Source organism: Canis aureus, chromosome 13 (genome assembly GCF_053574225.1).
Source record: "Canis aureus isolate CA01 chromosome 13, VMU_Caureus_v.1.0, whole genome shotgun sequence".
NCBI classification, from domain to species: Eukaryota; Metazoa; Chordata; class Mammalia; order Carnivora; family Canidae; genus Canis; species Canis aureus.
The window spans coordinates 58130317-58148436 of record NC_135623.1 but is presented as its reverse complement, the minus strand read 5'-3'; the positions used below and the strand labels follow the sequence as shown (position 1 = coordinate 58148436).

The 18120-nt window shown below is 39.7% G+C and overlaps 1 protein-coding gene across 2 annotated transcripts in view; it reads left to right on the top strand.

The window, feature by feature from the left end:
* The first annotated feature begins 3622 nt into the window (after positions 1-3622).
* The window catches only part of RNF175 (ring finger protein 175), a 37055-nt gene continuing 22557 nt past the window's right edge, over positions 3623-18120 (top strand). For both annotated transcript variants that reach the window (XM_077846446.1, XM_077846447.1), the window contains exon 1: positions 3623-3758. In XM_077846446.1, the coding sequence (XP_077702572.1) occupies positions 3633-3758 (126 nt within the window). In that variant the 5' untranslated portion in view covers positions 3623-3632. The remainder of the gene's footprint in view (positions 3759-18120) is intronic.

Here is an 18120-nt window from a genome sequence, read left to right as displayed (position 1 = left end):
GTAGAGCCTCTGGTCAGCTCTGTCTCCAAAACCTTGAATGTGGAGATATTCATTCATTGGCATCACTGGGGACACCAGCAAGAGAGATTCTCTGGGATTCGCATATATCTCAAAAGCCAGGGTGACGCTGCCTATTGGGAAGCCACACTCTACAACCTAGACTAAATTGCCAGGTAAACTACAGAAATGAAGCTGCATCTGGTTCTCTGACTTAGGAGCAGAATCAAATATTTATTAATAGTAATCTTATTACCCTTTTGTTTTGGGGTGTGTGGGTGTGTGTTACTTCCATAAGCAAATATTCTACTAGGGCTGTCATCTTAAGTTATTCTAGTGCTAGAAAACATCACTATTTTTCATGGTTTGGGTTTTCCATTTAATGCTGTAAAATACAAGCTGCAAAAACAAAGAAATTTTGAGAAGGGCTCTTTTTGTTTCTTTCAGATCTCTCAAACAAAGCTTTCTGCGGATGATGAGTGGAAGTAAGTGATTAATATTTACATTTTTTACAGCTATTATACTAAAAATTACATTTCCACCTTAGCATTTTGAGAAATTAAACAAAGCATGATTTATTTGTAAATACCTTGAGCTACAGAAGGTGGGTTAGCATAGCATGGATGGGCAAAGATAAACCGACACCACAGGGATTCCATGTTTCCTACAGTGTGTTCCATGCAGTCCTACAAAGCTGGATTTGTATGTCCTTCAAAATAAGGCAGTGTCAAGTCAGTATTTATTTTAGGCACAAGATCCATCTGGTTTTCTTTATATGCTATTTCCCCTGTGTTCTGGTACTTACTACGGGGCCATTAGGGCCCTTGGGCACCAAATGAAATGAAATAAAAATGAAAAGTTCCTCCTTTTTTGCATGATGGTAATCAATTCTGAATGTATTCCTAATCAAAATAGGAAACACTTACTATATTTGCATACTACTTTATACTTTGCAAGGTACATCCACATAGGTTATCCATTTCATATTTGAGATGTGTTTTCATTATATATACACAAAAGAGATGAATGTCAAAAAGCATATTTTGTTTTATATCCATGCAAGTCCATTTTAGATCGATGATAAATTCACTCTTCTATCTACATGGCATAAGTTGAAAGTCTATTCACTGAAAAGAATATTAAATAGATATTTTGGACTAGGGACTGTAAAAACTATAAGTGCTTGTACTTTGTTTTTCTTCACTTCCCATTTCTTCAGAGAAATGAGTGCATTTTTTAATGAGCTTCTGAAAATCAGTCTTGTCTCTTAAGCTCAGCTTCCAACACACACAGACCGTTAACAATGTAATTTTATTCAGACTGCTTACCTGATACGGACTTAAGCCTCTTCATTTGATAAACGTAGGGGTTTCAGCACATCTAGTGTACCTTCCAGCATTAAGGCTCTAAGATTCCATCCCAAAGAAGCTCAACTCAGGCAGGAATATTTACTAGGCTCCGCAGGCTCATTTCCACACATCTCCAGCAGGGGGCAGCCTCAGTGCCCTTTTCGGAGGCACTTGGTACTTTTTAGAGTAGCTGGATAAATTACTGGTAAAGGGGGAGAACCCAACCGCAGACCCAATGAGTGCCTTTAAAAGGCCACAGTCTTATAGCACAGACATTACCCTGCAGTGTTTTCTAATCGGTACATTAAATGCACACTATAGCCAGTTGTAAGTGGAAACTTCAAGAGATTTTGTGACCTATGGTGCCCCACTGGGGTGAAAGATAATGCTAACCACTATTTATAAAGTACTTGATTGGCAACATTCATAATTTTCCCACTGTCCCTAATCTTGACCCTGGACTGCTGGGTCTTCCTATAGCCCAGTGGTTCTCGATCTTGGCTGCACCTAAAAATCACATGTGGATCTTGAAGTGCCATACCAGTACCACAGCCCTGGTGGCTTAAACAACAGAAATTTATTTTTTCACCCTTCTGGGAGCCAGAGGTCAAAGGTCAAGGTGTCCCAGGTTTGGTTTCTCCTGACACTTCTCCTTGCCTTGCAGATGCCTGCCTTCTCACTGCATCTTCACACAGTCTTCCCTCTGTGTGAGTTTCTATCCAAATATCCTCTTCTTCAATGGACACGGGTCAGATTGGATTAGGGCCCATTCAGCTATGGCATTTCACCTTATTTGCCTCCTTAAATTCCTGTCTCCACATACAGTCACCTGAGGAACAGGGGCAGGACTTCAACATATGAATTCGGGTGGGCACAGATCAGCCCAGAACATGCAGAAATGGTCATTTGATTGATCTGGTCACAGGTTGGACAATGGGACTTTTAAAAGCTCCCCAGTGGGCAGGCCGGGTGGCTCAGCGGTTTAGCGCCGCCTTCAGCCCAGGACCTGATCCTGGAGACCCAGGATCGAGTCCCACGTCGGGCTCCCTGCATGGAGCCTGCTTCTCCCTCTGCCTGTGTCTCTGCCTCTCTCTCTCTCTCTCTTTCTCTCATGAATAAATAAATAAAATCTTAAAAAAAAAAAAGCTCCCCAGTGACAGGTGCCTGGTGGCTCAGTCAGTTAAGCATCTGCCTTCGACTCAGGTCATGATCCAGGGTCCCTGCTCCAGGGGAGCCTGCTTCTCCCTCTGCCTCTCCCTGACATTCCTGCTCGTGCTCACATGCTCTGTCTCGCTCTCTCTCTGTCAAATAAACAAATAAAATCTTAAAAAAAAAAAAAAAGCTCTCTAGTGATTTCCAATTTGCAGCCAACATAAAGAACCACTGCGCTCGGCTTTATCTGAAGCCACCTCTGCTATAGGAATTTAAACCAGGTGACATACTACTATAGTGTCTCCTCTACCGTTATACAGACCCAGAGTCCAACTAAAAACTGAGATACTCAGCCATCCTCCAAACGTTTATGCCTGCCTAAGGTAATAGTTAGGCTTCTTCTTTCTCCTTAAAATAAAATAAAAATGTATACAGCTCCTTCAGGAATTTTCTGGAGCCCTTTAAGTAATATTCGGTCCATTGGCACCATCTGCAGGATATCCTTTTATTTCAGAATATTAAAGGTTACTTGAAATTACCATGATTTTAGTATTTTGACTTTCAAAAATGGCAATTTCATGTTTTAATCTACTAATTATTATGCTTCTTTGTTTAAGAACAAATAAAATAACATGGATGTTGCAGTTCTCGAACAATCTCATGAAGTACAGAGGGATCATATTTTAAGTTTGCAAAGGAGGATACTGAGGTGCCGAGAGGATGAGTGACTTCCACGGGTCTGTGTGGCAATGACATAGCAGATCAGGGACTGGCATTCCCCGGTCTTTCCAGAGCCCATCCCTGCCCTTTTTTTTTTTTTTTGCCCCATCACTTAACGTGAAAGGACAAGGCTGAGACCAAAACCACACAGGCTAGCTAAGGCTGAGAGGAACTGGTTCCCCTGCTGCACTCAGGCTCCTCCCCTCTGCCTCCCCCTCCTCAAGCCTGGGTATAAAGGAAAAACCAAGAAAAACTTAGGAAAACCATAATCAAAGCTTAAAACCCCCTATGTTTGAAATCTCCGATGGCTTTCTATGAGCCCAGACATTTCTTTTCCCCCTAAATGTGCTGTGCAAGGGTTGAAGGCTTTTTCAGATGACCTCATTTGCTGGTTGCAGCCTGCAGCAGGAGAAGATGTACAAGATGCACCGTGGCCATGAGTCCATGCACGTGGAGATGATCTTAATCTTCCTCTGCACCCTGGTCATCGCACAGATAGTGCTGGTACAGTGGAGACAGAGGCACGGCCCGTCCTACAACGTGAGTTGCCCCCCGGGGCCTCTGGGAGCCTGCTCCTCCTCCTGCCACATCCCTCCCTTCTCACCACTTTGAAGGAAATGCTTTGGTTTCAGTCAGTGGTTCTCGACAGGGTGCAGTTTCACCCGCAGGAGATACTTGGCAACATCTGGAAGCATTTTTGATTGTCATGCCTTAGTGGGAGCGGGGAAAAGGATGGGAATTGCTTCTGGCATCGAGTGGGTAGAGGCCACAGATGCCACTAAACATGCCCAGGACAGCTCCTCACGATAAAATATCAATAGTGACAAGACTAAGAGACCGTGGTTTAAGTAAATCAGTTTTCCTTTAGCCTGAACAACTTCGACCAATGGCCTAGGAGAAGGAGGATTTGGAACAGCAGAAACAAAAGATTGAGGCTAACTTCCTTTTTGTTAGCAAGAAACTCTCTTGGCATCCATAGTTTGCATATCTATGGAAATGTGTTAGTGCAAACGTTGTGCTCACCTCAGCAACACAGAGCGTGATCCCATTTGCACAGATCAATCCCACCTGAGCATGTCCACTGGAACTTTGCCACCTCAGGGCCTGATCCTGAGATCACAGCCAAGGCCATCTTGGATGAGACCTTGCCATTGCCGTGTTTGGAGCAGTGGTTCTCAATTCTTAAGGTGCATCAGAATCACCTGGAGAGGTGAATCAGATTATTAATCAGATTCCCAGGTCCCACCCCCAAAGTCTCTGATTCAATAAGGGCCCAAGAATTTGCATGGCTAACAAGTTCCCAAGTGGTGCTGGTGCACCCGATCTGAGACCACATTGAAGAACCAATCATTTAGACTTGAGTATGTTGCAAAGAAAGAACGTCTTCAATTAATACTCCACAGGGCTCTGGGTCTTGGACTGGTCATTGTAAAAATAATGTCACAGACGTAGGAAGTGCTGGCTTAGACCAGTATTTTACTGTATTTTATTTTTACCCATCATAGAAATTATTCCCTGTCTAGCACAGGATCTAAAGGAATTCTTTTGAATTCTGTATAATGTTTAAGTTTAGACAATTGGAGTGTTTTCTTTAGAAAGGGAAATCTTGTCTCTTTGCTTTTTTAAGTAAACACATTCTTTTGCTGCCTTGCCTCCAATGTCTTGCCAATTAAACTAAACATCCTCTATATTGCTCTTGAACAAATTGTTTTGACTAGAGTGAAACTGCATTAGTTATTCACTAATATCAAAAAAATCTCCTTAAATATATCTTAATCATGGTTTTCTTATCTGCAAAACGGAAATAACCTAATATACAGAATTCTGGAATTCTTAAGTAGGAAGAACACTGGCTTCCTAAGGAAACCATTCATATCCCTGTTCCATCATCCCTAACCCTAACTGATAATAATCTCTGGATTAGATATTTTAAAAAACATGTTCAGTTCCCATGGCAACGCAGGGGTAGATTTTGCATAGAAAGCCCCCTGCCCTTGCAAGGAAATGTCATGTGCACCAACTGACCTACACTGTGTCTCACTACTCCTCTGCCATTTGTATTTGATGTATTTGATGATTTTGGGGGTGGCTTATGCCAAAAAGAATCTGTCCTTGTCTTGTGTTTGAAGAAATTGCCCCTTTGTCAACCCTGTGAAGATGTATATCATTGTACCAACTCGATATGGAGCTAATACCCTGGCTCTACCTGCCTCATAGACCTGCTCATAAGTCCAAAGCCACTTGAAGGACTTGTTGCCTTTGGAGGTTCTAACCCTTGACAACTCAGGCGACATTGGAACCAGGTAGATAGATGTCCCTGAGCTTAACAACTCTTGATTAGCTGGAGTGATCTTCTCAAACTGTTTCCTGTTGCTCACTGCACAAGCTGTGCTGCCTGAAAAAACTCTGTGGGCTTGTTACTTTTGCTTGCACCCTATACCTCACGTACAACTGGTCTCCCTTAGTCACTGCACTTCAGCTCTCCAAGGTTGCTGTTTCTGTGTTCTGTCACACAGCTCCTCTATTTTATGGCTACTGAGAGGGACTCTGTGGTCCTAAGGATCCCCTTGGAGGTGGCCAGATGCCTGTGATAGTGGCCTTTCTTAGAGTGATCCTACCCGGCAGTTTAACAAAGCCAGGAGCCTAGATAAAGTTACTCCACAGTGGTCAAGGACAGATTTGGGTCTCATGGTGGCCCTGTTGGGACTCTGTTAGATTAGCTCTTAGACATGGTTGGCCTTTAGACTATTTTCTACTTCTTTGCCCATCAGTACATCTATATTTATTAAAAACTTTAAATATTTTATTTATTCATGAGAGACACAGAGAAAGAGAGAGAGAGGCAGAGACACAGGCAGAGGGAGAAGCAGGCTCCATTCCATGCAGGGAACCCGACGTGGGACTCAATCCCGAGTCTCCAGGACCACATCCTGGGCTGAAGGTGGCACTAAACCGCTGAGCCACCCAGGCTGCCCATCTATATTTATTATCACATGTCTCAAAGGAATGGGTGGAGTAGCCCCTCTCCCCTGCATGTCTCTGTTGACAATCTTTGGCTCAAGGTGAGAGCCAATCAACTAACAGTTGCATTCAAGAGATACTGATGTAGGGGCACCTGGGTGGCTCAGTGATTAAGCATCTGCCTTTGGCTTGGGGCATGATCCCAGGTTCTGGGATGGAGTCCTGCATTGGGCTCCCTGCATGGAGCCTGCTTCTCCCTCTGCCTGTGTCTCTGTGTCTCTCAAGAGTGAATGAATGGAATCTTTAAAAGAAAGAGAGAGAGACTGTGTGTGTGTGAGATTGATGTATGTAACAGTTTTACAAATTTAATCATACACTATAAAACCAGTTTAGTAATAAAAGAATCATTTTCTGAACACTTTTGTAAAGCTAAAGTGAACACTCAGCTATTAGTGTGAGCTCTCTGTTAGGAGATTTCAATGCATTGTTTTTTTCAAAGCAGTACACCTTTTTCTCCTGCCTTGCCATACCCTCTGCTCTACCATATGCTTTACCTGCAGAGGGTTCCCCAGACTGATTTTGTGAGAGGTATTAATAGCAACCAGAGGCAAGATGGTGAAGGGAAGAGCACCAGCTTAGGAGTTAGAAGACTTTAGCCACTCGTTTAACCACAATGAGCCTCAGTTTCCTGCTCTTTCAAATGATGGAATTTTTTTAAATGGGAAGGACTTTTGGTCATAACTCTGACATGTAAAAAGCTTGAAAGTCATCACCCCATCTTACAATGAGAAAAAAATAGACAAACTGCATGTCAAGAAGCTTTCTTGGATCTATCTGAGAACTGAGGTTAGTGAGAAAACCACCACCTCAAATCAAGAAACACAGGAGAATGGAGGGAATCACAACCAAAATCTGCTGACTGGGAGCAGAAGCTGTAAGAGCCACACAATGGTAGAAACACTTAGGGGATAAATTTGAAGAATTCCTGGAAGTAGAGTTTAGACTAGTGTAAGAGTGTAAACTCTTGGGGGCCACAATCTTAGGGGCTTTTCGATATTTTTTTAGGTTTTAGCTCTAGGAACCCTAGTAGATTCCCATGATATAAGACCAACAAAAAAATCCTTGTGCTTCTGACTGGGGGAGGGAGAAAGTAATCATTCTAGATGCAGAGTGTTCCCCATAACAAAGACGTATACAGCAATGGAAAGCAGACCCTTCTCCAATGTGGGGGAAGAGAAATTACCCACCCCAACCTCCTAGAGACTTCCTGCCTCACTTAAAGGGAAAACAAAATTTTAAAAAACACTTGTGAAGGTCATGCCACAGAGACAGAGGCTCACAAAGACACAAAGACTTAATCACAGAATGATAGAATACTTGCACTGTCCCCATGCCTTACCACCACATCAACAGTTGTCCAATATAACAGTGGATTATAGCTGAGAGAGCTGCAAGACTCAGATGCTATACAAGGAGTTTTTATGGAAACCCAAAGACAAAGATGGAGACACAAACAAGTATACTAGTGCAAATTGAAGCCTCTGATACCTACAGCAAACATTGATCTTAGCCCAACCCCTAGCCAAATTAACACAAAAGATCTATTTATCTCAGTTCTTATTACCCTATACATTATGTATACCTTTCAACCAAAATTGAAAAGTCATACTAAAGGAAGACTAAAACACAATCAGAAGAGACCAAAGCAAGCATCAGAACCAGGCCCAGATACTGCAGACTTGGGAATCATCACACTATGAATGTAAAATAATTATAGTTAATATGATAAGAACTCTAATGGAAAAAAGTAGACAACATGTAAGAATAGATGTGTGATGTAAGCAAAGAGGTGGAAACTCTATGAAAAAAAATTAAAGAAATGTTAAAATTAAAAAAGAAAACTGTAATAGAAATGAAGAATGCCTTCAGTAGGCTTATCAATAAGGTAAACATGGTTGATGAAAGAATCAGGGAGCTTGAAAATAATATTAGCAGAATCTCCCCCAGACTAATAATATACAAAAAGGAAAAAAATAATTTAAAAAACCAGAATATTAAAGAACCGTGAAACAATTCCAAAAAAAATAATATACACATTTGGAATGCCAAAAGGAAAAGAAAGAAATGTGGAGCTAAAAAAATATTTGAAGTAATAATAGCCAACGATTTTTGTTTAATTAATGACAGACACCAAACCAAAGACCTAAGAAACTCTAAGAAGAAGCAGAACAAATATCAAGAAATCTATACCTGGGGACACCTGGGTGGCTCAGCAGTTGAGCATCTGCCTTTGGCCCAGGGCATGATCCTGGAGACCCGGGATCGAGTCCCACATCAGGCTCCCTGCATGAAGCCTGCTTCTCCTCTGTCTGCCTGTATCTCTGCCTCTCTCTCTCTCTCTGTCTCTCATAAATAAATAAATTTTTAAAAGAAAAATGAAAATCCATAAGAGAAAATTATAAGAAAAAATATTTTTTAAAAAATAAATCTATACCTGGACATATCCAATTTATAACTGCAGAATGACAAAGAGAAAATTTTAAAACAGCCAGAGGGGAAAAACACCTACCTATGGAGGAACAGGATAAGAATTACATCAGACTTTTCTTCACAAACCATATATGCAAGAAGAGAATAGAGTGAAATATTTAAAGTATTGAAAGAAAAAAATCCACCAACCTAGAATTCTATATCCAGAGAAATTAACCTTCAAAGTGAAAGTGAAAGTAAAAAGTATCTTCTCTCTCAGATAAACAAAAAAATAATGAGGGAATTCATCACCAGTAGACTTGACCTGCAAGAAATGTTAAAAGAAGTGCTTCAGAAAAAAGTAAAATTATATAGGTCAGAAACCCAAGTATACATAAAGAAAGGAAGAGTGTCAGAGAAGGAATAAATGTAGATAAAATAAAATCTTTTATTTCTTATTATTAATTAACCAAATAGATAGCTATTTGTTCAAAGTAGAAATAGTAACAATGTACAGTTGACCCTTGAACAACAGGAGGATTAGGGTGCTGACAGAGTTGAAAATCTGCATTTAAAAAAATCTGCATATAACTTTTGACATCCCAAGAACTTAACTACTAACTGCCTACTGTTGACCAGGAGCCTTACCAATAACATATGGGCTGTGCACTGGGCATGGAGCCTGCTTGAGATTCTCTCTCTCTATTCCTCTCCCCTACCAAACCCTGCTCACACTTTCTCTCTTAAAATAAAGGAAAGAAGAGAAGAAAGAAAGAAAGAAAAAGAAAGAAAGAAAGAAAGAAAGAAAGAAAGAAAGAAAGAAAGAAAGAAAGAAAATTGAGTCAATAATCAGCAACTTTCTAAAAAGGAAAGCACCATTCCAGATGCTTTCAGCAGTGAATTCCACCACTCATTTAAGGAAGAATTGATACCAATTCTTTACAATCTTTCGGAAACTAGAAGCAGAGGGAACACATCAGAACTCATTCTTGGAGGCCAGCATTACCCTAATACCAAAACCTGATGAAGACACTGCAAGAAGGAGAAATTATACCAATATCTATCATGAACATAAATGTAAAAATCTCTACAAAATATTAGCAAATCAAATTAAACAATGTGTAAAAAGAATTACACACTATGACCAAGTGAGATTTATTCCAGATATGTAAGGTTGGTTCAACAATTAAAAATCAATTTATGTAATCAATCACATTAAGAAGCTAAAGAAGAAAAATCATATGATCATATTAATAGATGTAGAAAAAAGCATTTGACAAGGTCCAACAGCCTTTCATATAAAAACTATCAACAAACTAGAAATAGAGAAGAACTTCTTCAAATTGATTAAAAATATCTATAAAAAACCTACAGCTAACATTATACTTAGTGGTGAGAAACTGGATGCTTTCACCTTAAGATAAGGAAGGCTAAAAGAAAGTCCTCTCTCACCACTCCTATTTGAATTGTACTGTAAGTTTTAGCTACTGCAATAGGACAGAAAAAGGGGAGCAGATAAAAGGTATACAGATTAGGAAGGAAAAATAAAAGCATCTTTGTTTGCAGATGACATGACTGTATGGAAAACTGCAAAGAATCAACAACGAAAAAATAACCCTGGAACTAATAACTGATAATGACAGAGTTGCAGTATACAAGGTCAATATACACAAGTCAATTGCTTCCTTATATACTAGCAATGAACAACTGGAATTTGAAATTAAAACACAATACTGTTTACAATAGCACTCAAAAAGGGAATAATTAGGCATAAATCTGACAAATTATGTATAAGATGTATATGCAAAAACTGAGAAGACTTAAAATAAATGGAAAGATAATCCATATTCATGGGTTGGAAGATTCAATATTGCTAAGATGTCAGGTCTTCCCAGTTTGAGCTATAGATTCAGTACAATCCCAATCAAAATCATAGCAGGCTATTTTGTGACTATCAACAAACTAAATCTGGATCTTTTACGAAGAGGTAAAAGATGCAGAATAGACAATACACTACTGAAGAAAAACAGTGTTGGAGGACTGAACTACCCAACGTCAAGACTTCCTATAAAGCTATAGTAATCAATACAGTGTGATATTGGTGAAAGAAGAGACATATAGATCAATGGAATAGAATAGAGAGCCCAGAAATAGACCCACACAAATAAAGTCAACTGGTCCATGACAAAGGAGCAAAGATAAATCAATAGAGAAAGGATCATCTTTCCAACAAATGGTGCTGGTGTTGTGCCCAAGATTGCGAATCCGAGAAACCACCAAGGAGCCGACACCGATGCAAGTACATGAGGGTTTATTTACAAGCTCAAGCTTGGGTCCAAGTATACTCCATACAGCAGAGCAAGGGCTTGGACCCTGAGACTAAGAAGCATAGTAGTGTTATAGGGGTCGTGGCCAATGAGATTGTAACATACGTAGAAAGTTGCACAGTCATGTCAGTCCACACACAGGTGGCTAATTGAATTATGATTCACCCTATAGTGACCATTTGAACTAGCCTACTATTCTAGTTAGAATTGGCGCGCAGGTTTGGCGGGAAAAAGAGGGGTTTTCATTCCTTGGCTGGTTAAAGGTCAGAGGTCCTGCATTCCTATGTGTGCTAGTTTCTGATAAGGGTGTGCTTAATAGCTAAACTAGGGTGAGGGAGTGCCTTAAACAATAGCAGGTCGTGGGGGGGGGGCGGTTTACATGAGATGGCAGGTGTAGCACAAAATGGAGTTAGTCCTGCTCTGCTTGTCCAGGGGTAGGGGATTTTTGTTAGATTTCCTGGGTCCCACACTGAACAACTGGACACCCATATGCAAAAAAAAAAAATCTAGAACATGTATTTCACTCAAAATTAACTCAAAATAGATCATGGATCTAAATGTAAAATGCAAAACTATAAACCTCTAGAAGATAACATAGGGGCGAACTTGGGTTTGGTGATGAATTTTTAGATACAACACCAAAAACATGGTCCATGAAAGAAAATATTGATAAGTTGGATTTTATTGCAATTAAAAATTGGTCTATGAGAGATACTATGAAAGAAAAAGACAAGCCACAGACTGGGGGAAAATAACTGTAAAACAAATATCCATTTTAGGACAGTTATACTTAAAATATACTTAAAATTCAATCATAAGGGGCACCTGGGTGGCTCTGCCTTTGGCTCAGGTCACGATCCCAGGGACCTGAGATTGAGCCCCACATTGGGCTCCCTGCTCAGGAAAGAACCTGCTTCTCCCTCTCCTGCTCCCCTTGCTTATGCACTCTCTCGCTCTCGCTCTCTCTCTCTCTCCCCTTCCTCTCTCTCTGTCAAATAGATAAAACCCTAAAAAATTCAATCATAAGAAAATAAGCTAAATGGTGAAAGATCTGAAAAGAGAACTCAGCAAGGAGGATATACAGATGGCAAGTGCTTACAGATGGAAAGCTGTTCATCATCATATGTTATTAGGGAATTGTAAATTAAAACAATAATAAGATACTAATACATATCTATTAGAATGACTAGAATCTGAACAAACTGATAATGCTAACCACTGATGAAGATGCGGAGAGCAGGGAATCTTGGTGGGAATGCAAAATGGTAAAGCCACTTTGGAAGTCAGTTTGGCAGTTTCCCATAAAGCTAAGCAGTCTGCCTATATAATCCAGCAATAAATCTACTAGGTATTTACCCAGTTGAACTGAAAATCTACATTCACACAAAAACCTGTATGCAAATACTTATAGCACCTTTATCCATAATGACCCTGAACCGGAAACAACCAAGATCTCCTTTAAAATAGGAATAAATAGGGGATCCCTGGGTGGCTCAGCGGTTTGGCACCTGCCTTTGGCCCAGGGTGCGATCCTGGAGTCCCGGGATCGAGTCCCACGTCGGGCTCCCGGCATGGAGCCTGCTTCTCCCTCCTCCTGTGTCTCTGCCTCTCTCTCTCTCTCTATGTCTATCATAAATAAATAAATAAATAAATCTTTTAAAAAAAAAGGAATAAATAAGTAAATGGTGGTATATCCATCCATACAATGGAATATTATAAGCTATGAAAGCCATGAAAAGGCATGAAAGAAACTTGATTAAACAAGCTAATATGAAAAGGCTGCATGCTGTACGATTCCAATTATATAACATTCTGAAAAATACAAAGTCCTAGAGACAGTAATATGATCAGTGGTTACCAGTGGTTCAAGGAGGAAAAAGGGAAGGACAAACAAGTGAAATGGGGATGCTGGGGCCGTAAAATTGGCCCATATGATGCTGTAGTTGTGGATATAAGCTTGTATGCATTTATCAAATCCCATTGAACAGTATAGCACACAGACTAGAGGTCAAGGCATGCAAATTTTTAAAAATTCATTTAGGAGACTGAAGAATCCCCACGAAAGGCAGATGGTGACAAGAGAATCTAACCACATTACAAATCTATGAAACAACTTCACTGAAGGGAATTGGGAGAAAGGTGCTGCTCTAAGTGCCTTGGAAATCAGAGTCTGTAAGATTGAGGCGATAGGACTTGCACATGCGCTCTGTACCTTGCTGATAGAACTGCTCTCTATAGATAGTGGAGTGGAACAATCAAGCAAATAGATGACAGATGGTGGGAACCAGGTTACCTATTTACACCTTGAGGATATTGTTTGTTATATACAAAATACTATTATTTTCACATTATTTCATGAATAATTTGGATCATGTACTAAAGAGGTGAGAGTTAGGACTAATCCAAAACACTCAAAACTTTTTCAGATTGCAGCTGGTAAGAAGTATGTCTGTCTTCTGTTCTGAAGTCACCGTTTGTCTTAGGTTCTGTTCTATAATAAAAAAAAAAAAATTCTGTTCTGTGGTCTGTAGGAGCGGTATATGTCCCATCAGCTTATTATAAATACCTAAAGCAAAGGAAACGTGTTATTTAGAAAACAAAGTTTAAAAAATAGAACATTATTGCTCCTAGGGGATGTCAAAAAGTGAAGAGTGGAAGTAGATAGGAAGTGGAAAATTCTTAATTTTGTTTGGAATACTACTAAATACCTGGCTGTTTCTGGGGCACCTGGGTGGCTCAGTCGGTTAAGTGGCTGCCTTCAGCTCGGGTTACAATCTCCAGCTCCTGAGATCGAGCTCTGCATGGGGCTCTCTGCTCGGCAGGGAGTCTGTTTCTCTCTCTCTCTCTCTCTCTCTCTCTCTCTCTCCTTCTGCCCCTCCCAACTGTTCATTCTCTCACTCCCTCTTTAAAATAAATAAATAAAATATTTAAAACAAATAAATAAATACCTGGATGTTTCCAAATAGCCACATTTTTAGTACCATATAGGCAGAGCATCTGGGAATTTGAATTTTTCTCTCTCGAGCTGATGGTGTTGATATGGTGTAGACGTGGCAAAGCTTCAAAGTTAAATCATTTCCAAATGCTTTTAACAGCGTTTTTTAAACGGCATTTAATTAAAAATGAAATTTCATTCAACACCACCCTCTCCACCTTCTTTTATATATCCTGCTTTTCATATCTGCAGGAAATAGGGGGGAAGGTGCCAAAAAAGAATCCTTCTACTTCCCTTCAAATCAGTAGAAGGCCTGATGACTCCATGCACAGAATTTGGGCTTGGGACACACTGTTAACTTGCCTCAGCACACGGGCAAATAATTTGCCACAGATTGAAACATTGCTCTATTTAAATCAACTTCCTGCCCGTTAATAGCTGTGAAACACTAGAACATATTACTGTACCAATGAAGCCTTGTGCCTGCTTGAATTTTTTTAAAATGAGGCAATACACAAATACATACATACAAACATAGCATCGCAGGATCTCCTTTAAGATTTTTTTTTTAATTTTATTTATTTATGATAGGCACACAGTGAGAGAGAGAGAGAGAGAGAGGGGCAGAGACATAGGCAGAGGGAGAAGCAGGCTCCATGCACCGGGAGCCCGACGTGGGATTCGATCCCGGGTCTCCAGGATCACGCCCTGGGCCAAAGGCAGGCGCTAAACCGCTGCGCCACCCAGGGATCCCTCCTTTAAGAATTTAAAGAACAAAATTAGCAGTGTGAATTGATTTGAAGACAGAAGTAAGGACCAAGGGAATTTCAAAGAGCCCTTCATAGCCAAGATTCCGTACTTTTACTTGTCTGATTTCTGTCCTCCTTCGTTGGCTTTGTACTAATAATAGCAGCAGCATTGCCTGGAGTCATTTATTTATATGATAATTTTCTGCTTACCTCTGGCATCCCCTTGCTCTTGCTCCACCTCCACCTATACAAATACACACAGACACATGTGCAAACGGCTGCAAATATTCTGGGATTTGCCGTGAAAAGGAAATGAGCATCACACAACTTCCTCCCACCCTCCCTGCCTCCTTCTCTCTCTCTTTCTCTCTCTCTCTCTTTCTTTCTTACTTTCTTTCTTTCTTTCTCTCCTTCTCCTTCTCTCCCCACCCCCCACTCCCTCTCCTTCTCTCTCTCTCTCTCTCTCTCATGTTGTGTGGTCCATTCATCATTCTGTATAATTAGGCAAATAAAAAGATATCTTTGTTTTGACTTGATTTGCTATCCTTTTCAGATTCATTATGGGCATAGCTACAAGAAAAAAAAAAAAACGTGGTACCTTTGGGCAGCATCTGATTCGTCAGGAAATTCCTTCTGCCACAATGTGTGGGTGGGGAGAACATTGGGTGATGTGATCCAGATGCACCGGGCGCCCTCCGCCAGTAATGCAGCTGCGTTTTATATGCACATGCCCAGATGGTGACCCCTCTGGCATTATTAATGCGTCCCAGCTGCCAGGCCGCCTTCTTTGCATGCATGCACCTCGATTTCACATATATCGTGCATTTATTTATGAGGCACCAAATTCCTACATTTCATATGTGGCAGTTGCTATTAAAAATGAGAAGTTTTAACTGCTCTGGATATTGATAAAGAATCTTTTAAATTGATACAAAATGTGGCCTTCATTTCAAAATGACCTCTACAGTTACTGAATTCATAATGTAAATTTCTGACCTTTCCCCTTATATGATGAGAAAATATGGCACTGGCTATACACTTTAAAGATAGTTAAGAAATTAAATATTTGCATTCCTGATATAATGATTTTTTTTATTTTCTTTTATTTCTGATCTCTAAGGCCTATTTTTACTAAGTAGTGTGTCTATACATTTGAACATTGTTATTCAATTAAACCCAGGTATCAAATAAGAGAAATTTGGGATCTTCTAGAAATGAGTAGCACTTATAGATTCACAAGGAGAACTAGTATTATAAAAATGTAATCCAATCATTGCTTCAAAATATTATAGATTATAATAACTCCATGGATTTGAAGAAATGGATTAGTCTTATCTATTTTGGCTTATGATCTAAAGTATAAAAGTATACAGGCATGGTAGTTTTGCTAAATTAAAATGAACTGTTAACTTATTTTTTTAAATAATTCACCATTTTTATGGGAGAAATGTAAAGATGAATCAAATTATTGCGTTTTGTTTTTTTTTTTTTCAAATTTTTATTTACACTCTAGTTAGTTAACATGCAGCGCAATGTTGGTCTCAGGAGTAGAATTCAGTGGTTCATCACTTACATACAACCTCCAGAGCGCAAGATGAATCAAACTGTTAGAAAGATAAAAAATGCAAAAGATTGATGATCAGGTTTTGAAAAATGGAGTTCATGTCCATTTCCTTTTTAATATCAGAAGTCATGAACTAAAAAAGCCAGAAGACCTATCATTTATCATAGGTAACTATCTCCAAAATCAGCTATAGGAAATAAATGACCAAAATACTGGGGTCTCCCGTTTTTACTTTCAACAGCACAGGGTGACAGTTGCTAGTGCCAAAGTAGGCCTCCGTCGTGTCTTACCTAGTACACGGTTTCTGGCTCTCAGGATCCACATTCTACTTCTGTAAGTAAAGCCTGTTTGTCCTGTTTAGATATTATAATCATCTTGACTTTGTAAGTAAAGGTGCTAACTCACGTATTTACTCTAACCACACTCATGAGGTAGGATGGAAAATTGAAGCAATTACAGGAAAAAAAATAAAAAATAAAAAAATAAAGCAATTACAGGGACGCCTGGATCACTCAGTGGTTGAGCGTCTGCCTTTGGCTCAGGTCGTGATCCCGAGGTCTGGGATTGAGTCCCACATCAGGCTCCCCACAGGGTCCTGCTTCTCCCCCTGCCACCCCCCTCTCTTCCTCTGTCTCTCATGAATAAATAAATATAAAACCTTTAAAAAAATTTTTTTAAAGCAATTACATGCATACCTTGGAGACACTGCGGGTTTGGTTCCAGACCACCACAATAAAGCAAGTATCCCAAGAAAGCGAGTCCAGTGAATTTTGGGGTTTTCCAATGCATATCTTAGCTATGTTCACACTATCCAGTAGTCTATTAAGTATGTAATAATAGCCTTATGTCTAAAAAAAATTGTATGTACCTTAATTAGAAAATATTGCTAAAACAATTCTAACCATCACCTGAGCTTTCAGGGAGTTGTAATCACTGATCACAGTTGACCGTAACAAATACCATAATGAAAAAAACTTGACATACTTGACATACTTCTTGGCAATAGCCAGAAGTATCAAAATGTGACACAGAGACACAAAGTGAGTAAATGCTGCTGGAAACGAGGCGCCAATAGATGCTCTGGACATAAGATTGCCACAAACCTTCACTTTGTAAAAATCCAGTATCTTCAAAGCTCAATAAAATGAGACAGGTCTGTATCTGACTAATTCAGGCCAGAGTAAAGAATACTCTTCCCTTAAAGTACTGCCTGGAATTTGGGGGGGAAAAAAAAAGGAGGTTATAAGGATATTTTTCCCCAAAACTCTCCAGATAGTTACTTCAGATTGGCTCCATGTGTATTTTTGGTGAAGTGCACATGTTCAATAACAACAACCCTAGTGTTCTCTCAAAGATTTAGAGCAACTCTCAGAAGACTTTAGATCACGTTGTTTATGGGAATGAAGCAATAAAGAAATGAAAAGCCTCGGAAATGTCTTCTTATTTGGTGTGGAAAGAGGAATGGCTGTGGCCTTGCCTTTTTCATGGACATTTGAAAGTCTTATCAGATAATATTGGCTCTTGACCTTAAGGCTATTACAACTGAGACTTTATTAAAGGACCCATGGGCAGCCTGGGCAGCTCAGCGGTTTAGCGCCACCTTCAGCCCAGGGCCTGATCCTGGAGACCCAGGATCGAGTCCCACATCAGGCTCCATTCATGGAGCCTGTTTCTCCCTCTGCCTGTGTCTCTGCCTCTGTGTGTGTGTGTCTCTCATGAATAAATAAATAAAATCTTAAAAAAAAAAACAGGAAAGAAAAAATATTAAAGGATCCAAAAATATATCCATAAACTTTTTTTTCCAAGCTGCCTCCTTTTATGACCAATATGAAGAAAGTAAAAAATAAATAAATAAAATAAAACAAACAAACAAATGACATCAGTAGTTGTTATACTC